The sequence below is a fragment of the Lycorma delicatula genome, chromosome 6 (assembly GCF_047948215.1).
Source record: "Lycorma delicatula isolate Av1 chromosome 6, ASM4794821v1, whole genome shotgun sequence".
Taxonomy (NCBI): domain Eukaryota; kingdom Metazoa; phylum Arthropoda; class Insecta; order Hemiptera; family Fulgoridae; genus Lycorma; species Lycorma delicatula.
In genome coordinates, this window is record NC_134460.1 from 149,469,521 (window position 1) to 149,491,050 (window position 21,530).

Consider the following 21,530-nt stretch of genomic DNA (forward strand, 5'->3'; position numbering starts at 1 on the left):
TATTAAATTATTATTTTAAAGAGTTTTTCTACTTTTTCTTAGATTTGAATTTTTACAAATCGGAAATACAGTATGGCACAAGGAAACAGGAAATTATGAAGTAACTGTCACAAAAGTAAAAAAAAAGATGAATTGTAAAATCAAAGTAAAAAGTGTCCTGACACAAAAAATGTCAATTTCTAAAAATGATGTCCGTAAGACGATGACCATTCGAATGTTTGGATTCCTGAAGGTGAATGCTGAGAAAAATCTCAGCATTCACCCATGCAAAAGCATGGGACTTTGAAACACTTTCATGGGAATTGCAGTGATTTCTTCTCAATTCCTTGTTTTTAACTCTGTGATTGTCGTTGGGCGAATGTTGTACACTTTACTTTTGAGGTGGCCCAGTTGTTCAGTTTAGGTTCATTGCTGCTGCATGTTTCCTTGACAATAATCATGGGCTCCTTTCATTTGAGGCTTGAACTGTTTCAATGTTTTCTGGGGTTTGCTGTGTATGTTTACCTGGTGGTTACTTTTTCGGAGCTGAACCCGTCTCCTCAAAATTCTGAGCTCGTGTCTTGATGGTGCAGCTAGAAGGAATGTGACCATGACATCGGAACATCAGAATTCCCATTGAGCAGCAGTCACACCATCAATCATTCTTGTAAAATGCCTTCATGACAAATGCACGTTGTGTACTGACCCACTGGTCCATGATTACTAAATGGCAGGTAGTTGTGCCCAGATGGATGCCATTCCCACCTTTCTACGAGCTCCTACGGGCTGCCACTACTATCAAAATTTCCCATTTCCCTGTGCCACTCTGTACAGTATATGAGCATTAATTCACACATCACTATTGGGATTATAATGGATTTTTTCTTTACTGAAACAAAACATTTAATTAACAACACTCCCTTTAAATCTGTATATCAGTACTGTTGTATGTACCAATAGCTATGTAAAAATTCTGATTTACAAGAAAAGGATGTCTAAGCTCTTTTTCTTTTAATTTCACAATTGTTTTTTTTTAAACCAAATAAAAAGAAGTGATACAGATGCTGCTTAATGGCAAAAATATGCAAGCAAACTGCACCCAGTATTGTTTAACTTTGATGATTTGAAGGAATCAGTTCATTAAAAATGGCATAAACCATTGGTATTTTAACTTACTTTTCACCTTTTAGTTGTTGAGGATGTTTTCAAGATGTTGTGTTCTTAAATTCACATCTATGTTCTGGTAAGGTAAAGTATTCTGGCTAAATTTCTGTGCGAGTTTAACCTATTACATGAATGCTTAGGATTAAAAAATGCATTATGTGAATTGTTAGTTAATAAAATCATACCTGTAACAGTAGGTGGTAAATGAATAGCATAAAGAATTAATCCTTCTGGAGAAACTGTTGGCAGTATTTTCCTACTAAGTCTAGCCTGAAGGGCTTCAGAAAAAGCCCCTGCTTCTTCTCTTTCAGCCGGTGGTAAATCACCAACTTCTACTTTCAATTGACTTCTGGGAACAAACTGTCCTAAAACTGCTAATGCCTCAAGTATAGATTGTCGTACTCTTCGTTTTGGTTCATGAATTGCCGTTTTGATTATCCAGTGTGCAAGACGAAGACAGTTGAATTCAGTACTTGGAAATGTCATTAGCGCATACATCAAGCATAATAGTGAATTTTCTCTTTGCTGAAACATAACAGTTTTAATTTATAAGTAAGAACATATTGTGTAAACTATAGATTGAACTTTATACAGTGCTTAATTTTGATGGAACAGTGCTCTGACATTATATTTTGATGCGTCATCCATCAAAATATGTCTAAGTAATTCATGAAATTTTATAAAATACTAGATTGATAATCTGGTGTTTAATAAATTTTATAACTGATTATTTTCTGATCGGCTATGTGAACACTTAGTTTTGTAAAATCATGGATTAGATTTTAAAAGTTATAACCCTAACCTCAAAAAAATCAATCACAAACGTATTCCCCTTTAATATAACACTTGTTTCAAACTGTGGCATGGTATTTTTAGTCCTAAGTCTGGCTGTGATAAGTAAAAACAATTCAGCTTGTTAAACGATTCACTATTTCACTCATTTATAACAATTTGTTTCGTAAACTAGTTGCTACTTATTTTTGAGTATTTAGGTTATAAATTCTGGTAACTCAAATTATTATAAGTTCTTCCTTTGTCCAGATGAATAGGGGATACTGGTTCCTCAAACTCTAGAAAATAACCACTACGTATTTATTTGTACTCTACTTGTAATATTGATGCAGCTGCTTAGAAAAATACTTTTTATAATTATGAATCAAGGCACAATAATATCCACCGTAGCTTGTTCTTTATGATCTGAAAATTTATTTGGTTATGAAGAAAGATATAGATTTTTTGGAAAATGCTCACACTGAACTTCACTTAATTGGTTAGAATTAAATGACCTTGTTTTTTATCTAAATTTATCTAAAAGTCTAGAGTAATAATGATATTAAATTGAAAGGATGAAATCTTTTACAACAGGATAATAAAATAATGTCTTCATTGACAGTAATTTTAACGTCTCTTTTTACAGTACAGAAACCTAATGAACTATAATGACAAGGATTCTTCTCTTGAAGCTGTGGGACATATGCACCAATCTGAAGAACCTCATCTTTATTTAACTATTTAAAGCTTATGTTAGTTTGAAATTCCAGGCAATGATTAAAAGAAAGTCATGATTAGGACCAGAGCTTGTTTTCAGATAAGTCCACAAAATATCAGATTATGTACATAAATAAATCCAGATTCGTTTTAATTGTTGTTTAAAATCTAAAGTCAAGACAATTAATTGACCATTTTGATCGTTTGATAGGCTTCATGCAAAAGCTTAATGTGCTCATGGAGTGGCAATAAGAAAAACTGCTGCACAAAATAAAATGATTTATCTCTTCATACAGTTTGAAAACGCAACAACCAGTGTCTCCTATATAAAATGGTTGGTTTGTATGAGTACTCGATAGCCTACAACACATGCCAGCATCGGGGTACTCATTTCCAACTTGCAGAAAGTTTGGTACTAATTGCTAACCTCAGGTGAAACATAGATACTTAATCTGATCTACGTTTCAAGAAAGAAAGCTGGTATTTTATATTATCTGGAAAATTCTATACTTTGGTTTTATTATCACATTACCTTCTTTGCTAATCCATTCAAATTAAATTGTATCTCAGATCATAAGTAAATATTGATAAAATATATTGAATACTTTTATTGTGAATGTGATGTTAAAAGTTTAATGAACAAAAACTCATGAAATAAAAATAGAGAAAATGAGTGGCAGAGGTAAGAGAATTACAGTTGATCAGCCCTGGACTCTATAATACTTTAACGAAACTAAATCTGTTCACTACTAACAGAATGGTGAACATTGCTTTTTAACTATCACAAATTTCTCATTAAAAATGTATATATAATTTTCTTAATTAATTTTAATTTAAATTAACCCACCACAAAATTACTAAAGTCTAGAATGTTCATTAAACATACTTTACTTTATAAAAACTATTGCATTTTTAATTATTTTTTTTTAAAAAAAGAATGAGTTTTATTTTAAATATTTTTATTAGTTTTATATATTATTTTATTATTGGTTTGCAGTGTTATAAATTAACTGATATTAAACATCTGTTTCCAAAGAATCTTCTCAGTAATAAAAATTCAAAATAATAATAGTCTTAATAATAATAATAATAAGAAGAAGAAGAAGAAGAATTAAAAAATAAGGTACTTATGTATTATAATCCACTATCATTGGTAGGTTATAATCAGCGCGACTGGCGGGGAGTTAAATAACTACGTTCTACGTATTAATAAAATTTATAATAAAATTATAAATATAATCTAACCAAACTTAACATATGCTTGCTTCGATTGCTAGTAAAGATTAGCGAGTGAAGTGAGCATAGGTTAAGTTTGGTTAGATTATATTTATAATTTTGCATCTTATTTAGGTATTCAGATATCAAGTTTATCTTTACTAGCTAAGCGATAGCCTTTCAGTGGTGCCATCTAACAACTAACAGACTAACCATAGTGGCGCTATTATAATACATAAGTACAAAAAATAATTTTGAACTTAAATAAATTTGATTATGGTTACATTTCAACATAAAATTTTATTGTAAAATGTTAAAAGAATTAGTATTTATAGAAGTAAAAACTTATTTTCAGGTTAAATAAAATATCATTTAAGGTAAATATTTTAAAAAAACTAGAGAATTCATCTTACTTTCGAGCTTCGTGAACCAAAACATTTATCTCCAAAAAGAATGTCAACGACTGGAGCAGGACGAACAACTCTCATAAGTGTTTTAACTGCAGCAATGGCTTCTAATTTGACTGCTACATTGGCACCACCTCCTAAGTGTCGACAGAATGAAGGTACAAGCTGAGGTACATTACTAAGTACAGCTGATAAAGAAAGTACTTGTATTAGTGATCTCATGGCCCTTAAAGTACTGCAAATCACTCTTTGACTTCGATCATCATACAATGTTCTCAGAAGATAATTTAGTAGTGTAATACCACCTTTTTGGCCAGCTGTTGATAGGTAATGAGAAAATTCAGGTTGTCTTAGTGCTAGAGCTAATCTATCCAAACTACGTACTCTGCCTCTCCAGTCATCCTGAAATTAGTTGAAAGGTCTTATTACTGCTTATTATTCAAACGAATTAAGAAATCAAAAATTATATAAAGATAATACCAGTTCCTATGTAGTATGATCACATGTGCATAAAGAATTGTTTACTGGCAAATCATTTAGTACCAGAGAACACTCAGTTCAAAATGGTACTGTTATAAATGCTCATTATGCCTAAAGCTTAACAAGGCATTAAAAAATATATACATATTACAATAGCTTGCAAATTAAAATGATCATGGGCAATTTTTCTTTATTTATACATTGTGGTTATACTGCTTGACCATATCCATTCTTTAAGTTGTCTGTGTAATATGAGGTTGTCCTTTGGTTATTTAGCAATTTTCATGTAATAAATAATGTTTTGTGAAAATTTATTTCTTTTTTTGAAGGGTGCAGCTGAACTGATTAACAGTTTTGAGAAGTTATAAAAAAGTAATGGGGTATATAGAGAAAAATGTTTTTATTTTCTAAATTAGCAGTACTTACCATTTGATAATCATTAACGTTTTTAAAATATTGTTCTCAAGATGGCAGCTGTTAGAAGCAACACACTGTTGGAGACGATCTCTGAAGCTTTGTACAATTTAATGCATATCGTGGGGTATGGCATTAATTTATTCAATAATCCGCTTCCTTAGCTTTGGTAGGGTGTGAGGGCAACATTTAAACACCTTTTCATTCAGATATCCCTAAAGAATGAAATCACTAATGCTCAAATCGGATGACGGCATAGGCCACTCCACATCATTCCTCAAAAAGATCAGACATCTGGGAAAAATTTCTCTCAAAACATTGAGTTAGTTTCAGCTGTGCGAGCTGTAGCTCCATACTGTTGGAACCACAAGTTCCTCATTTCCTCTTCTTCAACAAACTGTTCCATTCTAGGCTGCAGAAAATTTCATAACATCGAGATATAACATTTGGAATTCATGATCAGGCTGTCCTTAAAGGAGTACAGGCCAAGCATGCCAAATTGTGATTTGGCTCATCACACCGATAGTTTAGGGGAATGTAGTGGTTTTTTTTTAATAATTCGGAGGTTATTTTCGACCCAGTAGCAAAAATTTTGCTTATTCACAGCCGCACTGAGGTAAAAATGTGCCTCATCGCTGTTGAAGAAAGCTGCCTCGGGAGTGATTTGTGCAAGTATTTTCTCATGCAGATTTTGGCGGTTGGCATAGTCTTTGGACTGAATTCTTGAGACATCATTAAGGCTTGAAAATTCAAATCAAAATGCAGAATCCTACTCAAAGTGTGATCTGACATCCCCAAGGCAAGAGCATGCATGCCTCTGAGCAGAATTCTTGATGATTGCTTGATCACTGTGCTAACCAGCTGCACATTTCCTGATGTTCTGATGGACCTGCATCACATATGTATCTCATCTTAGTGTGCTACCAACTTCCTGCAATTGCTTAACCTAGGACCAAATTGTGTTCACATTAGGAACGGCATTGTTGCACGGAATGTTGAACAGTTGTCGAAAAACTCTTTATTTTGTAATCACAGATTGGTGAAAAATTGACCTCATTAAAGCAAAAATATCAGTGTGGTTTCATGTTGATGAAATCAAAAAATGATGAATTGATGCCAAATCATGTACGTAAAGTGATTAAGAATAAAGGAGGACATATTAATATCTAGATATTTACAAATTGCATAGTTATGATTCTTTTCTAAATAAAGTTACTTTTTATTAAGTAGCATCTGTGTTTGGATTAATTTGCATGCTACTGTGTATATAAACTTCAAAGTATAATATCTAAAGTTAACTGTAGATGAAAGAACCTGTAAGAAAAATACCAAGTTGTTAACAACACCTATATAAAGTATCTAACTTTCATGTTTGTTGAACATCTAGTTTTGTAAAAAACAGTTAGTTAAGAAAATAACAGGTCTTGTATAATAATTTAAAATTTATATGAGCATTTAAGAATTTTTTATCTGTTCCATTAAATTTCATATAAATCTTGACAAATTTTTATTTTAGAATCTGCTGAATTAGGTATCAGCTCTTAAGGCATAAGATTCTAAACATGCATGCAAGTCATAAAAAAATTGTAAATATGAATTATGTGCAAAATTTCATTGAGTTCAAATGAAATTAGTTAAATTTTGATGAATATTAAATAGCTGGAAAACCATTCTAAAAAATTATCCTCAAAACTATCAACATTTAATATATTGATAATAGTATGTTTATCTGTCATTCATTGGCAACTATTTCTGATCTTGTTTGAACAATTAAACAGAATTGTCTCTCACCTCAGATATTTTCACTTGTACTAGCATTAATCCTGCAATTCCAAATTAATCTATTGTATGAAATGTAGTTTACAGATTTTATTTTTACAATTATGTACTGGTGTAAACTGCATCCTTTCAGTCTTTGTAGGATGTATTTAGCAGTTCTAAAATGGTAGTTAAATACAGCTGTATATGGTATAAATAATCAAAATTTACTGATGTACAGGAGGCTCCTGGTACAATCTTTGAATTGGGCTTTGTACTTTTCAGTAATGATAATTCATGCATAAACAAAATGCACATCGGTTCAAATCCGACTTCATCTCTTTTTAAAAAAAAATTTTTTTTTAAATTTAAATAATCTGATTTATTAATAATCATTAACTTTGACTGTAGAAGAAAATTTTGCAATATATAATTCAATAACAACAAGAAGAAAAAGAAATTATGAAATAATATAAAATTATTAATGAAATAAAACTTTTTGTACTTTTCATTTAAAAAAATTGTGTATATGTAATTTAATAGGCGTACAAGGAAGTCATGTGATGTCCACATCAGATTTTTTAGTTTTGTAAAATTGGTTGTTTTGATTCCGAAATGATGAAAGTACAGAATCATTAAAAAATTAAAATTAGAACACTTATGATGCATTACTTTTTTGTTATTTACTGTCTGTATTAGTTGGGTTTAAGAGATATATCTGATAAGTACTTTAGACTTAAACTGGGTATCTGTATAAACATTTGACAAGTCTGTAAATAGAGATTCCATAACAGACAACATATATAGGATACAGAAACTGGAGTTCCCTACATTAGCAATGGGCATCTAGGCAAATACAAAGAATATCTTGAAGAACAGATCGAGGATAGGGCAAAGAGGTAGAAAATAGGAAAGGACAATCTACCCCATGTACTTTGAAATGAAACAAAAAATAATTAAAAAGATAATTCAAACATTAGGTGTCTATACTATCCACAGTGAATACAAAATAAATATTCGTTGTTAACATCCACAATGAATGCTTACATTGAGTAATATGCCTATTGTGTATATTCTGTAAAAGATAACCTTATATTAAACATTATGAAAAGAAATTAAGAAAAAATTATTTTCATACCTCATAACCATATAGTGATTTTTTTAAGTAGCCTTATTTTTTAAATCTATATATAGAATATTGTATAAAGTAAAATATACTTTGACATATCTGATGCAACCTAATTTTTCAAATCATAAAAGTGAGAAAAAGTTATTAATGGAAGTATTAGTATTATAATAGAAGTATAGGTTTGTATTAATATATGTAACCTCACTGTTATTTGCTTATTTAATTTGGGAGTATTAAAATACCCATTTATTTGCAGTAAAGTTTATTTGTTAAGCAGAGCAAATAAACTAGTGATTCTTCACTATTACTGTATATTCAATACTTATTGTATGAAGGTGACCTTCTTTGGTCATGAACACCATCTTGGCATTGATTTATTATCATTAAAGATTGAAGTCATGCAATGTGCAGTTTGCAATATGAATTACAAATTGTTATCCATTTTTTATTAATACATATTATTAGATAAAGTTAAAAACTATGATTTGTTTGTTTAATAATAATAACAATTCTTTTTCGTGGATGGCCTCCCTTATAGCCACCCAAACCTCTACAAATAGTATCTAAGTAGGGAAGTTGACTGATCTAACTAATGTTGAAGAAAGTGCAGCAGGACAAATGAAAAACTTAAAGTACTACAATTGACCTGTCGGGAAAGGGATATTAGCAAACAAACTATTATAGAAAAAATAAAATTATTCTAAAAAAATTACTAATTTGATAGAAATAAAAATAATGAAAAATAAATTATTCATAAGAAATATTTCTTATTTGCAGTATTATTCTTGCTATCATAAATCTTAATGCCATCGGCAAACAAAAGGGTATTATTTCTTAACACTCACGATTATATATCATTGATAAATAAAATAAAAAACAAGTCACAAATTGGATCTATGCAGGACTCCAAAGGTATTCATCAGATAACTCTCCATCCACATTACTCTAAACTTCTCCTTATCAAGTAAGATCTTATCCATTATAGCATATTGCCAGCAATTCCAAAACCAGCAAGTTTTCCAAGCAATATCCTATACAGAACTGAACCAAAGGCCTTAGGAAAATCAAAATAAACTACGTCTACCTGTTTTCTGTTTTTAAGTTCATGGGCAACAAATGAACTGTTTCAGATTAGTTGTAGCCTTTATCATAAATCCATGTTGTCTGTTTTCAATGACATCATCAAGATTGTCACATAAATTTCTATGGATAATCTTTTAAAGTATTTTAGATGTAATACAAATTACAGATACTGGCTGATAATTATTAACTTTGTCCAATCACCTTTCTTCGGAACAGGAGAAACTACTGCTAATTTTTGGCTTTCTGTAAAGATACAATTTTCTAGACTCAATTACAAATGTGTGTGAGAACAGGTGCTATTAACTCACAATACTTTTAATTATATATAAGGTGGTTTATTTTCATAACCTAACTCCAACCTAATTTAACCTATGATAAACATGACATTTTATATTGTAATTTTTTATTTCAGCACTGTCTGTGTTAAGTATTTTCAATTTATTTTAATGAAACTTATAATAATTAATAAATAAAGAAAATAAACCGTCATATTTTATTTATTATTAAAACTTCTCTGCAAGCTTTAAAGTATATCCTACCTTATGTAGAGTTCGAAGAACAGTTTTTACAATAGTATTATTAATCTCAACTATCTTTGTCCTGGTTGGCCTCCATAAAATTATTTCAACACTAATGTTGATTCACTGAAATACATTTACCTTTTTAATATTTTCGTCTTTTTATTATGTGTGATACTCAGTAACTTAGAGTGAGATGTCCAGTACATATGATACAACTTTTTTTTAGTTTTCCTATTATCTGATTATTCAGATTTGGTTTTGCAAAGTGCAATTTGGATAATCAATGTTTACTATATTAAATAAAAAGAATGTATGACAAAGTTCTCTTCGAACCTTCATAACCTATTCTACTCATGAAAGTAACCGAAAAAGTTCTTATAAACATATTTCCTAAAATGGTTTGTTTGCATGTTACGGCTAGTGAAAGATCTTGCTTGGTTTTCAGCTACCCTGGAGAAGTGAGGTTGTATTGAAAATTTAAAAAATTTAATTTTGGGGCAGTATTAGTGATTTCTTATGATTTTTGACCTGAAAATTGAATAAAGTAGGTCACTGAACTTAGTAACCATACAAATTTTAAGCAAAATTTGTAGAGAATTTAATTCTGAGCAAAATGGTTAACGTATTTATGCGAATGTTTTCCATAATTTAGTAGAATAGGTTATGTAAGTCCTGGGAGAACTTCGTGATACATTCTGTACAGGTCTTGTAGTCATTTTTTGTTGTACCTTCTTTGCATACTGGTTTTATAAAGGTTTTCTTTAAAATGTTGTAAAGGTAATAAAATAACTCTTGCTTTAAGCAAGAGTTACTAATTATGCAAATAACAAACAAAAGAAGCAACAAAAAAAATGAAAAAAAATGCATTTTTTTAATATTATAGTCGATATTTCCAATCACCACCCACCTGTATGATTACTTATTTTTAAGTTCAAGAATAAGTCCTTACAGCTCCTTAGGAGATAGGTTTTAAAAACCAGCTGTTATCTGATCTATTGTTATTATTACTACTTATACATTATTATTTTGTAAAGCTAACTCTGAATAATTTTCATTTAAAAAAAATACATTGTTGAACTTTTAAATAACTAGAATTATAAATAATATTATAATATTTATAATATTTATAATATTATAAATGGCTTTATAATATTTTCAGTCACTCTTGCAACCATCATTAAAACATTTCCTCGAATTCATTTTCTTTTTTTAAAATTGTTTATTTTTCATAATTTTAAATGATGAACCAAATTAGATGTATAAATATAACATCTTTAGTGATTCATCAAAATCACTAATAGTAATTTCGAAATAATCACAGGAACAATTGAAGAAGTTACGAGATGAGTTATAAAAATGCTATGTTTATAAAATCTGGTTCAGTCTGTTTTTTTAAAAGTTGGTAGTTTTAAGCGATTTTTTTCACCAGTTTCCATCAAGAACATTTTTACTAAATTATTTATTACGTCATAAGAAGTTTTGTATTGGTTACTGGAATTAATTAAACTACTGCTAATCTTTATTTTTCTGTTATGTTTTTTTTTAATCTAATTTTCAAGTTAAAATCAATCTCTTGTATTTATTCTTCTCTTTTAATTGTCACAAATACAATACAGTGATCTCAACGCACCAGTTCTAAATTTCGAACAGTTGCCCATCTCCCGCCTGCAGAGAAGGCTTTACAACCTCGTGATGGAAGCATGGCAGCAAAAATGGCACATCACGACTAAGGGAAGGTCCTTGTATAGATTTACACAGCATCTGGGGAGATGGTATGCCTCTCCTTTGTTATTAAGAGCAACAGGAGCCTGAATGCTCTCCAACTATGTAAATTTAAACCAATATTTTTTTCGGTTCCACCTGGCAGCTGATGAGCTGTGCGTCTATGGGGAGGTCCAGTCGAACGAACACAACGTTCAACTGCCCAGCTCTTGGAGGGGCCAGAACTCAGGCCACCCTGGAACTTAGAGGTCAAGGAGAAAATTGGCACTCATAAGCGGGCCGTGTGGGAGTTCCTTGATGCTTGATGCTTTGTTCAACCGACCCATAGTTTACGTTAGGGAAAAGACTCCTATTGCGCTGTTGTAGGAAGCTAACCGAAAGATATGGCTGGCTGTCAACCAGATTAAGGCTCCATGCTCTTTAATGGAGGACAGGTACTTGCTGGCATTCAGCGGCCTAGGCATGGCAGCGAATTGCTGTCTGACAAGATAAATTTTATTAGTAGTTGACGGGATGCGCCTACCCATTGTGATATATGACAAGTGGGCAGTGGGAGACGCAAGCGAGTAGTGTATGGTACCGAGCTTATTCCGCTCACGCTTTTAGGTTAGCTCTAGGAGCTACTTAGGACACTGGTCGCTAAACTGTTTCGAGGCAAGGTAGCCGTTTTGGTACAGACATTCAATGTTATGCTTTAGGGTGACCAAATGGAGTGGCAGCAGGAGAAATGCCAAGCAAACCAATTTGCCACAAATACAGGACCGGATAAATCAAATTTCTGTATGATTGGAAAAAAGAATCAGTAAAAATATACGATATTATCATTTGATTAAAGTAAACCTTTATGTAAGTATTTTCGATGAATTGATTCTACCATTTTTTTTGCTCCTTGTACAACATAATAAAAACATAAAGAACTAAATATATCTCAAAATTATGAAACGGTTCAATCTATTAAGACGAGGAATATGGTTATTTAAAAAACTGAATTAAAAACTATGTATAGTTAATAGAATACTTTTTAAGGATTATTTACTATTGATTGGCAGAAAAAGGCAACTACATTATGCATACATAATAATAATTGATGAGCATTTGAAACACCCTCTTGTAATAACTTAATAAGCAAGTAAGCACATGGTATAATAATTGAGAATACATTTTGTATCATTAAATTTTTACCTTACAAATTTTTGTTGAATTTATTGGAAAATTGGAATTGAATTTATTTTTATAATAGTCTAAATACGTTATTACTATCTTTTCATTAGACATAAATCAATATAAAGTAGTGTTATGAGTTACAGTAAATTAATAATTTTGTTTTCAATTGAAAATTAATGTACATTGTATTGTTTAAAGACCTTTGTGTTGCATTACAAATTAGAGAATAATTTTAAACTGTAATTTTTTTCTAATTTAATGACATATAAGTGGAGTAAGACAGATAGACATAAGGCGCGCATTTGTAGGTGGGTGCCTTATGCTTATATTTGCTTTATGTTAGGTATCATAATGAAACAGTTATGAGAAACTTGATGTCACTCTCAAACGTAGTTATGATCAGTCACTCTTAAACTCTGTAATTACAAATGCCAGTCTTCCTATAGAGTGAGAACTTAATTTATTTCCTGCGTACTCGCAGTTCTCACAGGCAGGAAAAGTTAGGAAATATCAGGATATATAAATTTACTCAGCAAATGTTGGGAAAAATTGCAAAAAAATTGAGAATGCATTTTTTTTTAGTGAATGAATTAAGATTATGAAGTTATTAATGAAGTATTTTTTAAGTAATGCCAAAATATATTTGATGTACTTTGTCAGTGTTGGGAAATGGCAACTCCATTGCCCAGCACATAGCAATTATATGCATCAAGCAGCCATTAACATTTCCTGTTCTTACTTATATTGCCTAATTATTATTAAATATTAAAGGATGAATATTTCAAATTGTAGTTAATTTTTTCACAGATGAAGTGTTAACAAAAAGTCACCATTGAAAAATTTAAAGTTTGTTAATTAGTTTTTTGGAATTTCTCTTGAACCACCATGAATTTTTTTGTATTTTAGGTAATTAACTGCTTTTAAATGGGATATAAAAAGATTTTGTTTAACAACCAGTGGTTAGATATAGACTTACATGCAGAATTCAGTTAGTTGAGAAGAGCTAATGATGCTCTCTGTGATTCGTGTAAAAAACATTTTAGACTGGGCAATTTGGGCACAGACTTCGCAAGTAAAGGAATGTAGCGTAATGAAATAATTAAGGTTAGGAATTCTCAGCCTTCACTGAAAACTTTTTCATGTACCTGCGGTACTTAAATTCAGCAGACTAAAACTTTGATCAACAGTTGTGAGAACAATGGTTGTAATACATCTGTATGTTCTTTGCCTGGATCTTCTGATCAGAGTAATAGCATTTCAGCAGCAAATGATACGTTTGAATCCTTGATTTCATTTTTATAAAGATGATGTTTCTAAGGCAGAGATTATGTGGGTTCTCAGTGTTGTACAAAATAGGTTATCCTTAAGTTCATGTGAAGATGTCATTAATCATGCCCTTGCATCATACTTGATGGCATTCTGCAAATACGCTAGAATAATAATGACAAAATATTTTTCAAGTAAATGTTAATAAAGTTTTTTTTTCTGTACAAAATAAGGTGTTCTATTCTAGTCTTCTTATCTATATTACTTTCAGTCACAGCGATTTTATCATACATATATTCCTTGTTAAATTAAAATCTGTGTTTCTTAGCATTTTTATGTATACCAAGTTATTAAATATTGTTTTACTTGTTTACTTTGCAAAATAATGTTGGCTAGTTTTTGTGAAAAACCTTTAGCAATCTTAGGTATGAGCCATATATTTTTAAAAATTTCTTTGGTTAGATTATTATTTTTTTTTTTAAATGATGTTCATTTTTATGCAAGAAACTTATTAAATATTGCTTTTGTTTTTTTTTTTAATATTGCAATATAATTCACTGAAACAATTTATCACAAAAAATAGCCTAACTTTAAATGAATATTGTAAAAAAATCAGTAAAAAAGTAAACTTTAAAAATGAATGAAATAGTAAATAATAAAAAAAAGGTGAGAGTTGGGCAGCTATGGGGTTGGTGGAGGTGCAAAAAATAAAATATCTATATATTTTGCGGAATAAATGGCAATAACATAATATTACAAGAGTCAGGAAATTTTTACTAAACCGGTAAGTAAAAGTCAGGATAAATCTTAAAATTCAGTGGGAACTATTATTTCTTCATCAAAACTTTTACATTTCAATATGCTAAGTTCATCAAAGTGCCAGTGAATACTGGTTTTTGTTAGCTTATGTTAATACTAGCAGTTTTTTGAGTTAGGCAGACACTTATTTAGAATAATTATAGCTGAAAAGTGTGTTTGATTGATGTTGGTATCTGGTCGTTGTGTATCTTATTTTATAATATTTTGAGTATAGTCCAGTCCTTTTTTGCCTAGGTATGGGATATGAAGGCTGTTGTCAGGTTTAGTGAATTTGTGATCTGCAGTGATCAAAGGGCCGGCAAATCTTGGCTACATGTCATGAAATCACATTTTGTTGCTACAGAAGGCTTTTTCACCTCTTTTTGAAGCTAGATCCTGTTTGACTAATATTATATATTATAATTTATTTTGAATATTACATATTTTTAATATTATATATTTATTTGTTTTTTAATATATTTGAAGCGGTTCAGTTTAAATATTCAAGGGGAAATATGTTTGTTTGATGACTGTGATGTGTATGAATGTTTTCTTTGTTGTTCCGAATTCTAAATTTATCTAGATTTAAAAAAGATTGTTATCTGTTTCCTCTGAGATTTTGTGTGCTGCTTAAGTTAATGCGGTACATTTTTTGTTTTTGTTTGTCTTTGTTTTAATCTAAATTATTTTACGTGTGAGAGTCAATGAGTGTGTTAATGCATCTTTACACAGTAGGTATTTTACATAGTTTTAATTCGTTGTGGTCTTCAGACAATATGGATCTACGGACTAATCTGTGGATTGTTCTTTTTAAAGCAAATAGTTTACATGAGGTTGGCTGTTCTGAATGTTGGAAATGAGAGTGACTGTCATTTGGTTGGTTTAGTTGGTTTTCTATATATATTTTGAAAGGTGTTTTTGTTGGTGCTTTTTATGATGGTAAAATCAAGAAAATAATTATTTAATGTTCTTTTCTGCATACACCTACAAAGTTTAATATGTAATATATTTTATTGGTGTGCGCTAATAACTATTAAAATTGTCGTCCGTTACCTTGTATAACAAGATGTTATCGTCAACACATCTGTATCAATAAATTTGTGATTTGTATGTATTGTTTTGTTTTATATGTTACAGAATTGTTATGAGATGCAGTAGTGCAGTTATCCAGTATTGTTTTATGCAACAAAACCTACAGTTCTTTTCTTCTTTTGGTACGTCAGTACAGCACAAGAGATTGTTTCTTGCATTTCACTTACCGTGAATTGCTATCTGTTACTTTGCTTTTAAAATCATCAAAGAAAACTATTTACACGCATCGATGAATTTCTCCTGTAGTCATTTATCACAACCGCACTGTGTTGTCCAATTTGTAAGTCGCCTAATTTAAAATCATTACAAGCGTTAAATTAAGTATAATCATTGAAGTAAGTTTTCCCGTTTCTAATTTCTTCCAGAGCTATCGTAAAAAATTCATAAAAAGAACTTCCAATCTACTTGTCTGTATCGTCATCGGCTCCCAATATTTCATTAACATCAACACCTGAACAACTTTTGCCTGGGTTGAGTAATTTCTAAAAGAAAAAGCCTTATTCACACACTTGTACTCCGTAACCTAACCCGCATACATTTCACACACAGCAAAACAATATACAAGCTTTTTCTTGTTTGCTTTTGCGCTACTGTAATACAACATGATAATCCTATTTTTTCATTACCGTTTTCTTTTTTCAGTTTTGATTAAGCAGTACATCAATTTTAAAGTTGATACTAATTTTTCAAATATTTCTTTATTGTTTATTCCAAATGTGTATATTTCAGCACTCAAAATTCACAAAATCTTTCTATTTTTTGTTTCCCCAAAATTTTATTCACCGTCTGAGGTTTTTGTGTAGAGATTTCTATGATCTAAATTTTTTCTGAAGAATAAGCTCAAATTCAACCTGGAGTTTCAGACTTTTCTATTCAGATTACGAAAGCCTTAGTAAAAAGATCTTAATTTTTAGCCGTATGGAACCTAACCCATCTTTTCCCCCTTTCTTATTGCATGACAAACTACCCACAGGTCTCCGTGTGGCACTAAAAATCTATGAGGACTTAAGGACTCTAGTAGGATTTTCTGGCAGCTATATAAGTATAGCTTAATTCATTTTACAATAAAGTAGGCACAGTGCCGGATTTACCTTCGACAAGGCCCCAAGCAAATCGATATTTTTGAGGCCCCCCTCCCGCCTGGATAAACTTTTTGTCTTCTCTCCTTTTTTTTTAATAAAAGAAAGATCAAATAAATATTTATTTTATTTACAGTTTTATGTACAGTACATTTACAGTTTCTTCCTACATTTTTCTGCTGCAAAATCTTGAATGACATCATCAAAGTTCATTTTGTGAAGCAAAATCTTTTACTTCGAGGCCCCTGTCAAAGCGAGGCCTCAAGCAGCTGCTTGTTTTGCTTTATGGTAAATCCGTCACTGAGTAGACACTAACTAATATTAGGTGGTAGAGAACGCAATAAAAGAAATATATTCTTTGAAGGAAAGAAGAACATAATGAAGTGATTCAAATACGACCTTTACTATTATGTAAAGAGGAAGAGGCATTTGTTTGGGATAAACAAAAAAAAAACTACTTGATCAATTGCAACCAAATTTTTACCTATATTTCTTGGTATAACTAAGAATTTTATATATTTTTTATAGATATTTAATCTCGTTAAAATCTCAAAAAAAAAAAAAATTATATATATGTATGTATTATTTTATATATGTAGCAGTAGAGAGTTGCCAGTTGAAGTTTCTGGGGGTGCTCTTAGAAATATCTCTGAAAGTCGTCTGATTTTAAAAATTGAAATGGAGTTAGTAAGTCAAAGGCTAACTTTTGCCTGCATCAGGCGCGCTCTCGATGTAATAGATAACGGTTATTTGGAAATTTATACTATTATTTAAGTTTGTCTGTTTGTTTGTTTATCAAATCACGCGAGAACCGAGTGACTGATTACTTTCAAATGTTCAGGATACATTTATGCTTTTCCAGGGAAGGTTTTAAGCCATTGAACGAGGCCTAGCTCCTTTGAAGGTTAAGATATTAAAAATATTAATTATTTCTTCGTCCCCAAACCGGGTGAAGTTGTGAATTAAAAATATTCATCGAGGTAAAAATAGATTACGCCTTTTACTTCAGTATTATATGTTTGCCACCACGGCTAAGATATAAGTTATGAAATTTTCGTCGTCAAAAGTGTATGTACTTTAGTTACCGCAGTTAACATTATTATCTTTTGTAATTTAGTTTTTTTTTAGATTTCTATAAAGCGCGAATACTATGATTATTATTTATCAGTATTATTCTCACAACCGTGAGGATAACGTACAGTGCCAGGGTTCAGGGGGTGGAGTCCTCTGGGTAGGAATTGTGACCAAAGCAAGCTGTGCGGGTGTCTAGGACACCGGTCCCCTGTCAAATTGGGAATGACGAGCGAAGTGAGCTCTGCAGCCATGGGACCGGCTGAGTCGTTCCCATGTTTTATGTACCGGTTTAATTCTTTGTTTATAGATTTTTCACTTCTTATCCTTTTCCGATTTAAAAATAAAATTTTCTTATATAATTTTTATTCAAATATTAATCTTTTTGTTAGAAGGTGATTCATTCTGTGTTTTATTTACATCTAAAGTATTTTTATTAATTTTTAACGAAAGGATGAGGTTCTCGGTTTCACCTATTTGGATTTTTTTAATGTACGTTCAAGCTAAATAGACCGACTTTGATGATTTTTTATTTTGCGAAGGAATTTCTTGCGAGGTTCATGTTATAACTTTTTTTAAATCGTCTAGATAAACACTTTTTACATTTTTTTAACGCCCAGGTTCGAATCCCGGTCAGGTATGGCATTTTCACACGCTACAAAACTACCATTTCATCTCATCCACGAAACAGTACCTGATTGTGGTTCCGGAGGCTAAAAAAATATATATAATGTAATAATATGCAGATTTATTTTTGTATTCGACGTACTTCGTGCAAAAATCGAGATAATTAATTAGTAGGAATAAAAGGTTAATTAGATTAAAAAAATAATTCATACCAGAATTCGTGAGAGTCTTAGCTCATGCTTGTTAGTATTTTTTTTTACAATTCTTCTCTTATTTTAATTAAGATTCAGGCTTCTTGCCTGTGAATTTCTTGAAAATTGAAAGTACAGCCGGTGATTTTGTAAGCCAACCCTGATTTTAAATAAAACTTAAAAAACGTAAACTAAGTTTAGAGATAAAACCGATTTCAGATTATACTAACATAAACATTTAAAAAGTAATACGGTTTCATTTCTTTAAATTTCTTCAAAATGTAAAGAAAAATGTTGAAATAGATTGAAACATTTCTGCTTTTACTTCCTTATACGAAGTAAAGGAAGTGTGTGATCGCACAAATTTCGGCCTTCAGATTTTATCTCCTTCTTTTCTTTTTTTTACTTCCTTGTACGAAGTGAAGGAAGTATTGTGCTCGCGAAACATTTCGGTTTTCAGAATTCAACGTTAATATCCATTTTGACTAGTTTCGGCGTGACGTCTGTACGTTGCGATACATGCGCACATATATGCATATGAATGTATATATGTGCGCATGTATCTCGCATCACTCAAAACGATTAGCCGTAGGATGTTGAAATTTTTGATTTAGCACTATTGTAATATCTAGTTGTGCACCTCCCTTGTTAATTGATATCGAAATTAAAATTACAATTTTAATTAATGAAGTATTTGGATCTTAAAGGGAAGGCACATCGGTTCGAATCAGACTTTTGTGTCATCTCCCTTTGTTTTTTTTAACTTTTTTATTTTATTTAAATGTATCGATTTAATAATTAACCTGCGATTATAAAAAAAATTATAATAATAATTCAGTAATTTTTTCATTGGTTCCAGAGTTATAGCCAAATAAAATTTTAATTAATGACATATTTGAATCTTATACGTACAAAGAAGTCATCTAGTCTACATCAGATTTTTTATTTTATAGGGCAGTTTTTGAAGTCTGTTTTTTTAACTTTACTTATCTTTTTTTTAGATTTATTTTAGAGTTTATGTTAATTTTTGATTGTTTTTTTTGGGGGATATTTATCGTTTTACAGTATTTATCCGATTTCATTTTTTGATTTGTGTAGCATTTAAGATATTTTGTTTATAACATAATAGATTTAGAAACAAAAAGTAATCGTATGTATATAGAAAGACACAGAAGATGCTACTAAGGAGGGCCTACAAAATGGAATAAAATCAGCAGCTGCAGCAAACAACTGATGATTATATACCATTTTGAGAAATACTTCTTATAAATAAAATTAATAAAATAATTTAGTTATATAAAAAAAATCTTTGTAAATTTTTATTGAGAACGAATGAATCTTGTAACAGAAAGTGTTATATTATGTTGCTTGGCAACATAGTTGTCATTTATTATTATTATTTTTTTTTTAAATCGGGTGTAGAAATTGATTTTAAGCATTTTTACAATGAGGATAGGCGATTGCATTTATTATTCTTCGATGTAATGTTTTTCTAACATTCCTGTACGCTTTTATCATCAATTCAGTATATGAAATTTTATGAAGTGAATTTATTTCAGACTGCTGTTTTATTTTTTCAGTTAATTTAGTGGCTTTCTTTTATACTATCGGTAAAAACAAAAATGGAAAATTATGTATGCCTCCAGGACTATTCTGTTAGGTTCAGAGGATGAGATAAAATGGCAATTTTGTAGCGTGTGAAAATGACCAGGATTACAAAAACGACTAAATTTCATTATACGTCATATTTCTATCAACAGGACCGATCAAGTTTTCCTGAGAAAATATTAAACAAATACCTTTGAAAGAAGAATAATTGCACCGCTGAATTTCATTTTATATATTTGAATTCGATTTATAAAGCGGTTGTAACCGTTAAAGGGCTAGATGTGATCCCTAAAATTATTTATGATGTATTTTTTTTCCATTATCGTAATTTTTAAAACCGAATATATTTTATAGTAAGTATTAATTCTTCTTCTGACAACGACCTTTCATTAAGTGCTTCTCGCCTGAGTTCATTTGTTATTCATTTATCAGGCTCAATGAAAAAAGCCGACAACACAGTCGAAGCACTTTCCCGACACGCGGGTAAAAGTCCTACAACGTGGGTTGTTTCTGATGCACGGCTTGCACCCACAATTTAAAATATTTATCACTTTATTTAAATATAATACTTTTTCGTTTAATTCAGAGATCCTAACTAAAGCGCGCGCCTACCGTACGGTGTGGCGGTACTAGGGACGACAGTCGGCACTAACTAAACTAATGTAATTTCACAACTTACATAGAAGAAATTTCGCTCGAACGGTCGGTAGATTTCTGTAGCCGTTAGGCTTAACTCACCAGATACTGAGTCGACCGGGCGATCGAGTTCGAGACCCGGCCAGACCGAGTTTACTTTTTTACACTTTAAAAATTATTTATTTATTTAATTCTATCGCTCACTTGTGAAGTCACAACATAGCAAAAGACTACAACAGCTATACCTCAGTGCTATCGAACTTCGAAATATTAACAAAATAAAATAAATAATATTTTAAGTGTAAAAAATAATTTAGTCGACAACTCTGTGGAATATCAAATTTCCCGGTTCAAGAGAACGAAGGAAAAGAGAATTTCCAAGATGGCTGATTGCGACACTAGTGCTCCTTGTGGTGACGCGAGGTACTATTGACGCAGTATGCGCATTTAGCCGCTAGTTTAGAGCATTTTTGGCGTGAAGGAGCGATTTTGCAAAAAGTTTTTTTATACATATTATTTTTTAGTTAACAAATGCGCCTAACAAAAATATGACCTTAATTACGCGAAATCTCGAGATACTGACTGTAACCTTGCTCTACAGCCTCATCCCGTTGATCTTTCAAGTTGAAAATTTAATG

The 21,530-nt window shown here is 30.9% G+C and overlaps 1 protein-coding gene and 1 long non-coding RNA gene across 3 annotated transcripts in view; one reads left to right on the plus strand and one right to left on the minus strand.

Annotated features, from left to right (window-relative positions):
* LOC142326370 (uncharacterized) overlaps positions 1–21,530 on the minus strand; it is a 181,880-nt gene that overhangs the window by 117,797 nt on the left and 42,553 nt on the right. The window contains exons 2-3 of the mRNA XM_075368826.1: positions 4,260–4,655; positions 1,329–1,668 (exon numbers count right to left, since the gene is read on the minus strand). Coding sequence (XP_075224941.1) covers positions 1,329–1,668; positions 4,260–4,655 — 736 coding nt within the window. The remainder of the gene's footprint in view (positions 1–1,328; positions 1,669–4,259; positions 4,656–21,530) is intronic.
* The window catches only part of LOC142326372 (uncharacterized), a 97,748-nt gene that overhangs the window by 16,452 nt on the left and 59,766 nt on the right, over positions 1–21,530 (plus strand). For both annotated transcript variants that reach the window (XR_012756763.1, XR_012756764.1), the window contains exon 2: positions 15,726–15,960. This is a non-coding gene — a long non-coding RNA (uncharacterized LOC142326372). The remainder of the gene's footprint in view (positions 1–15,725; positions 15,961–21,530) is intronic.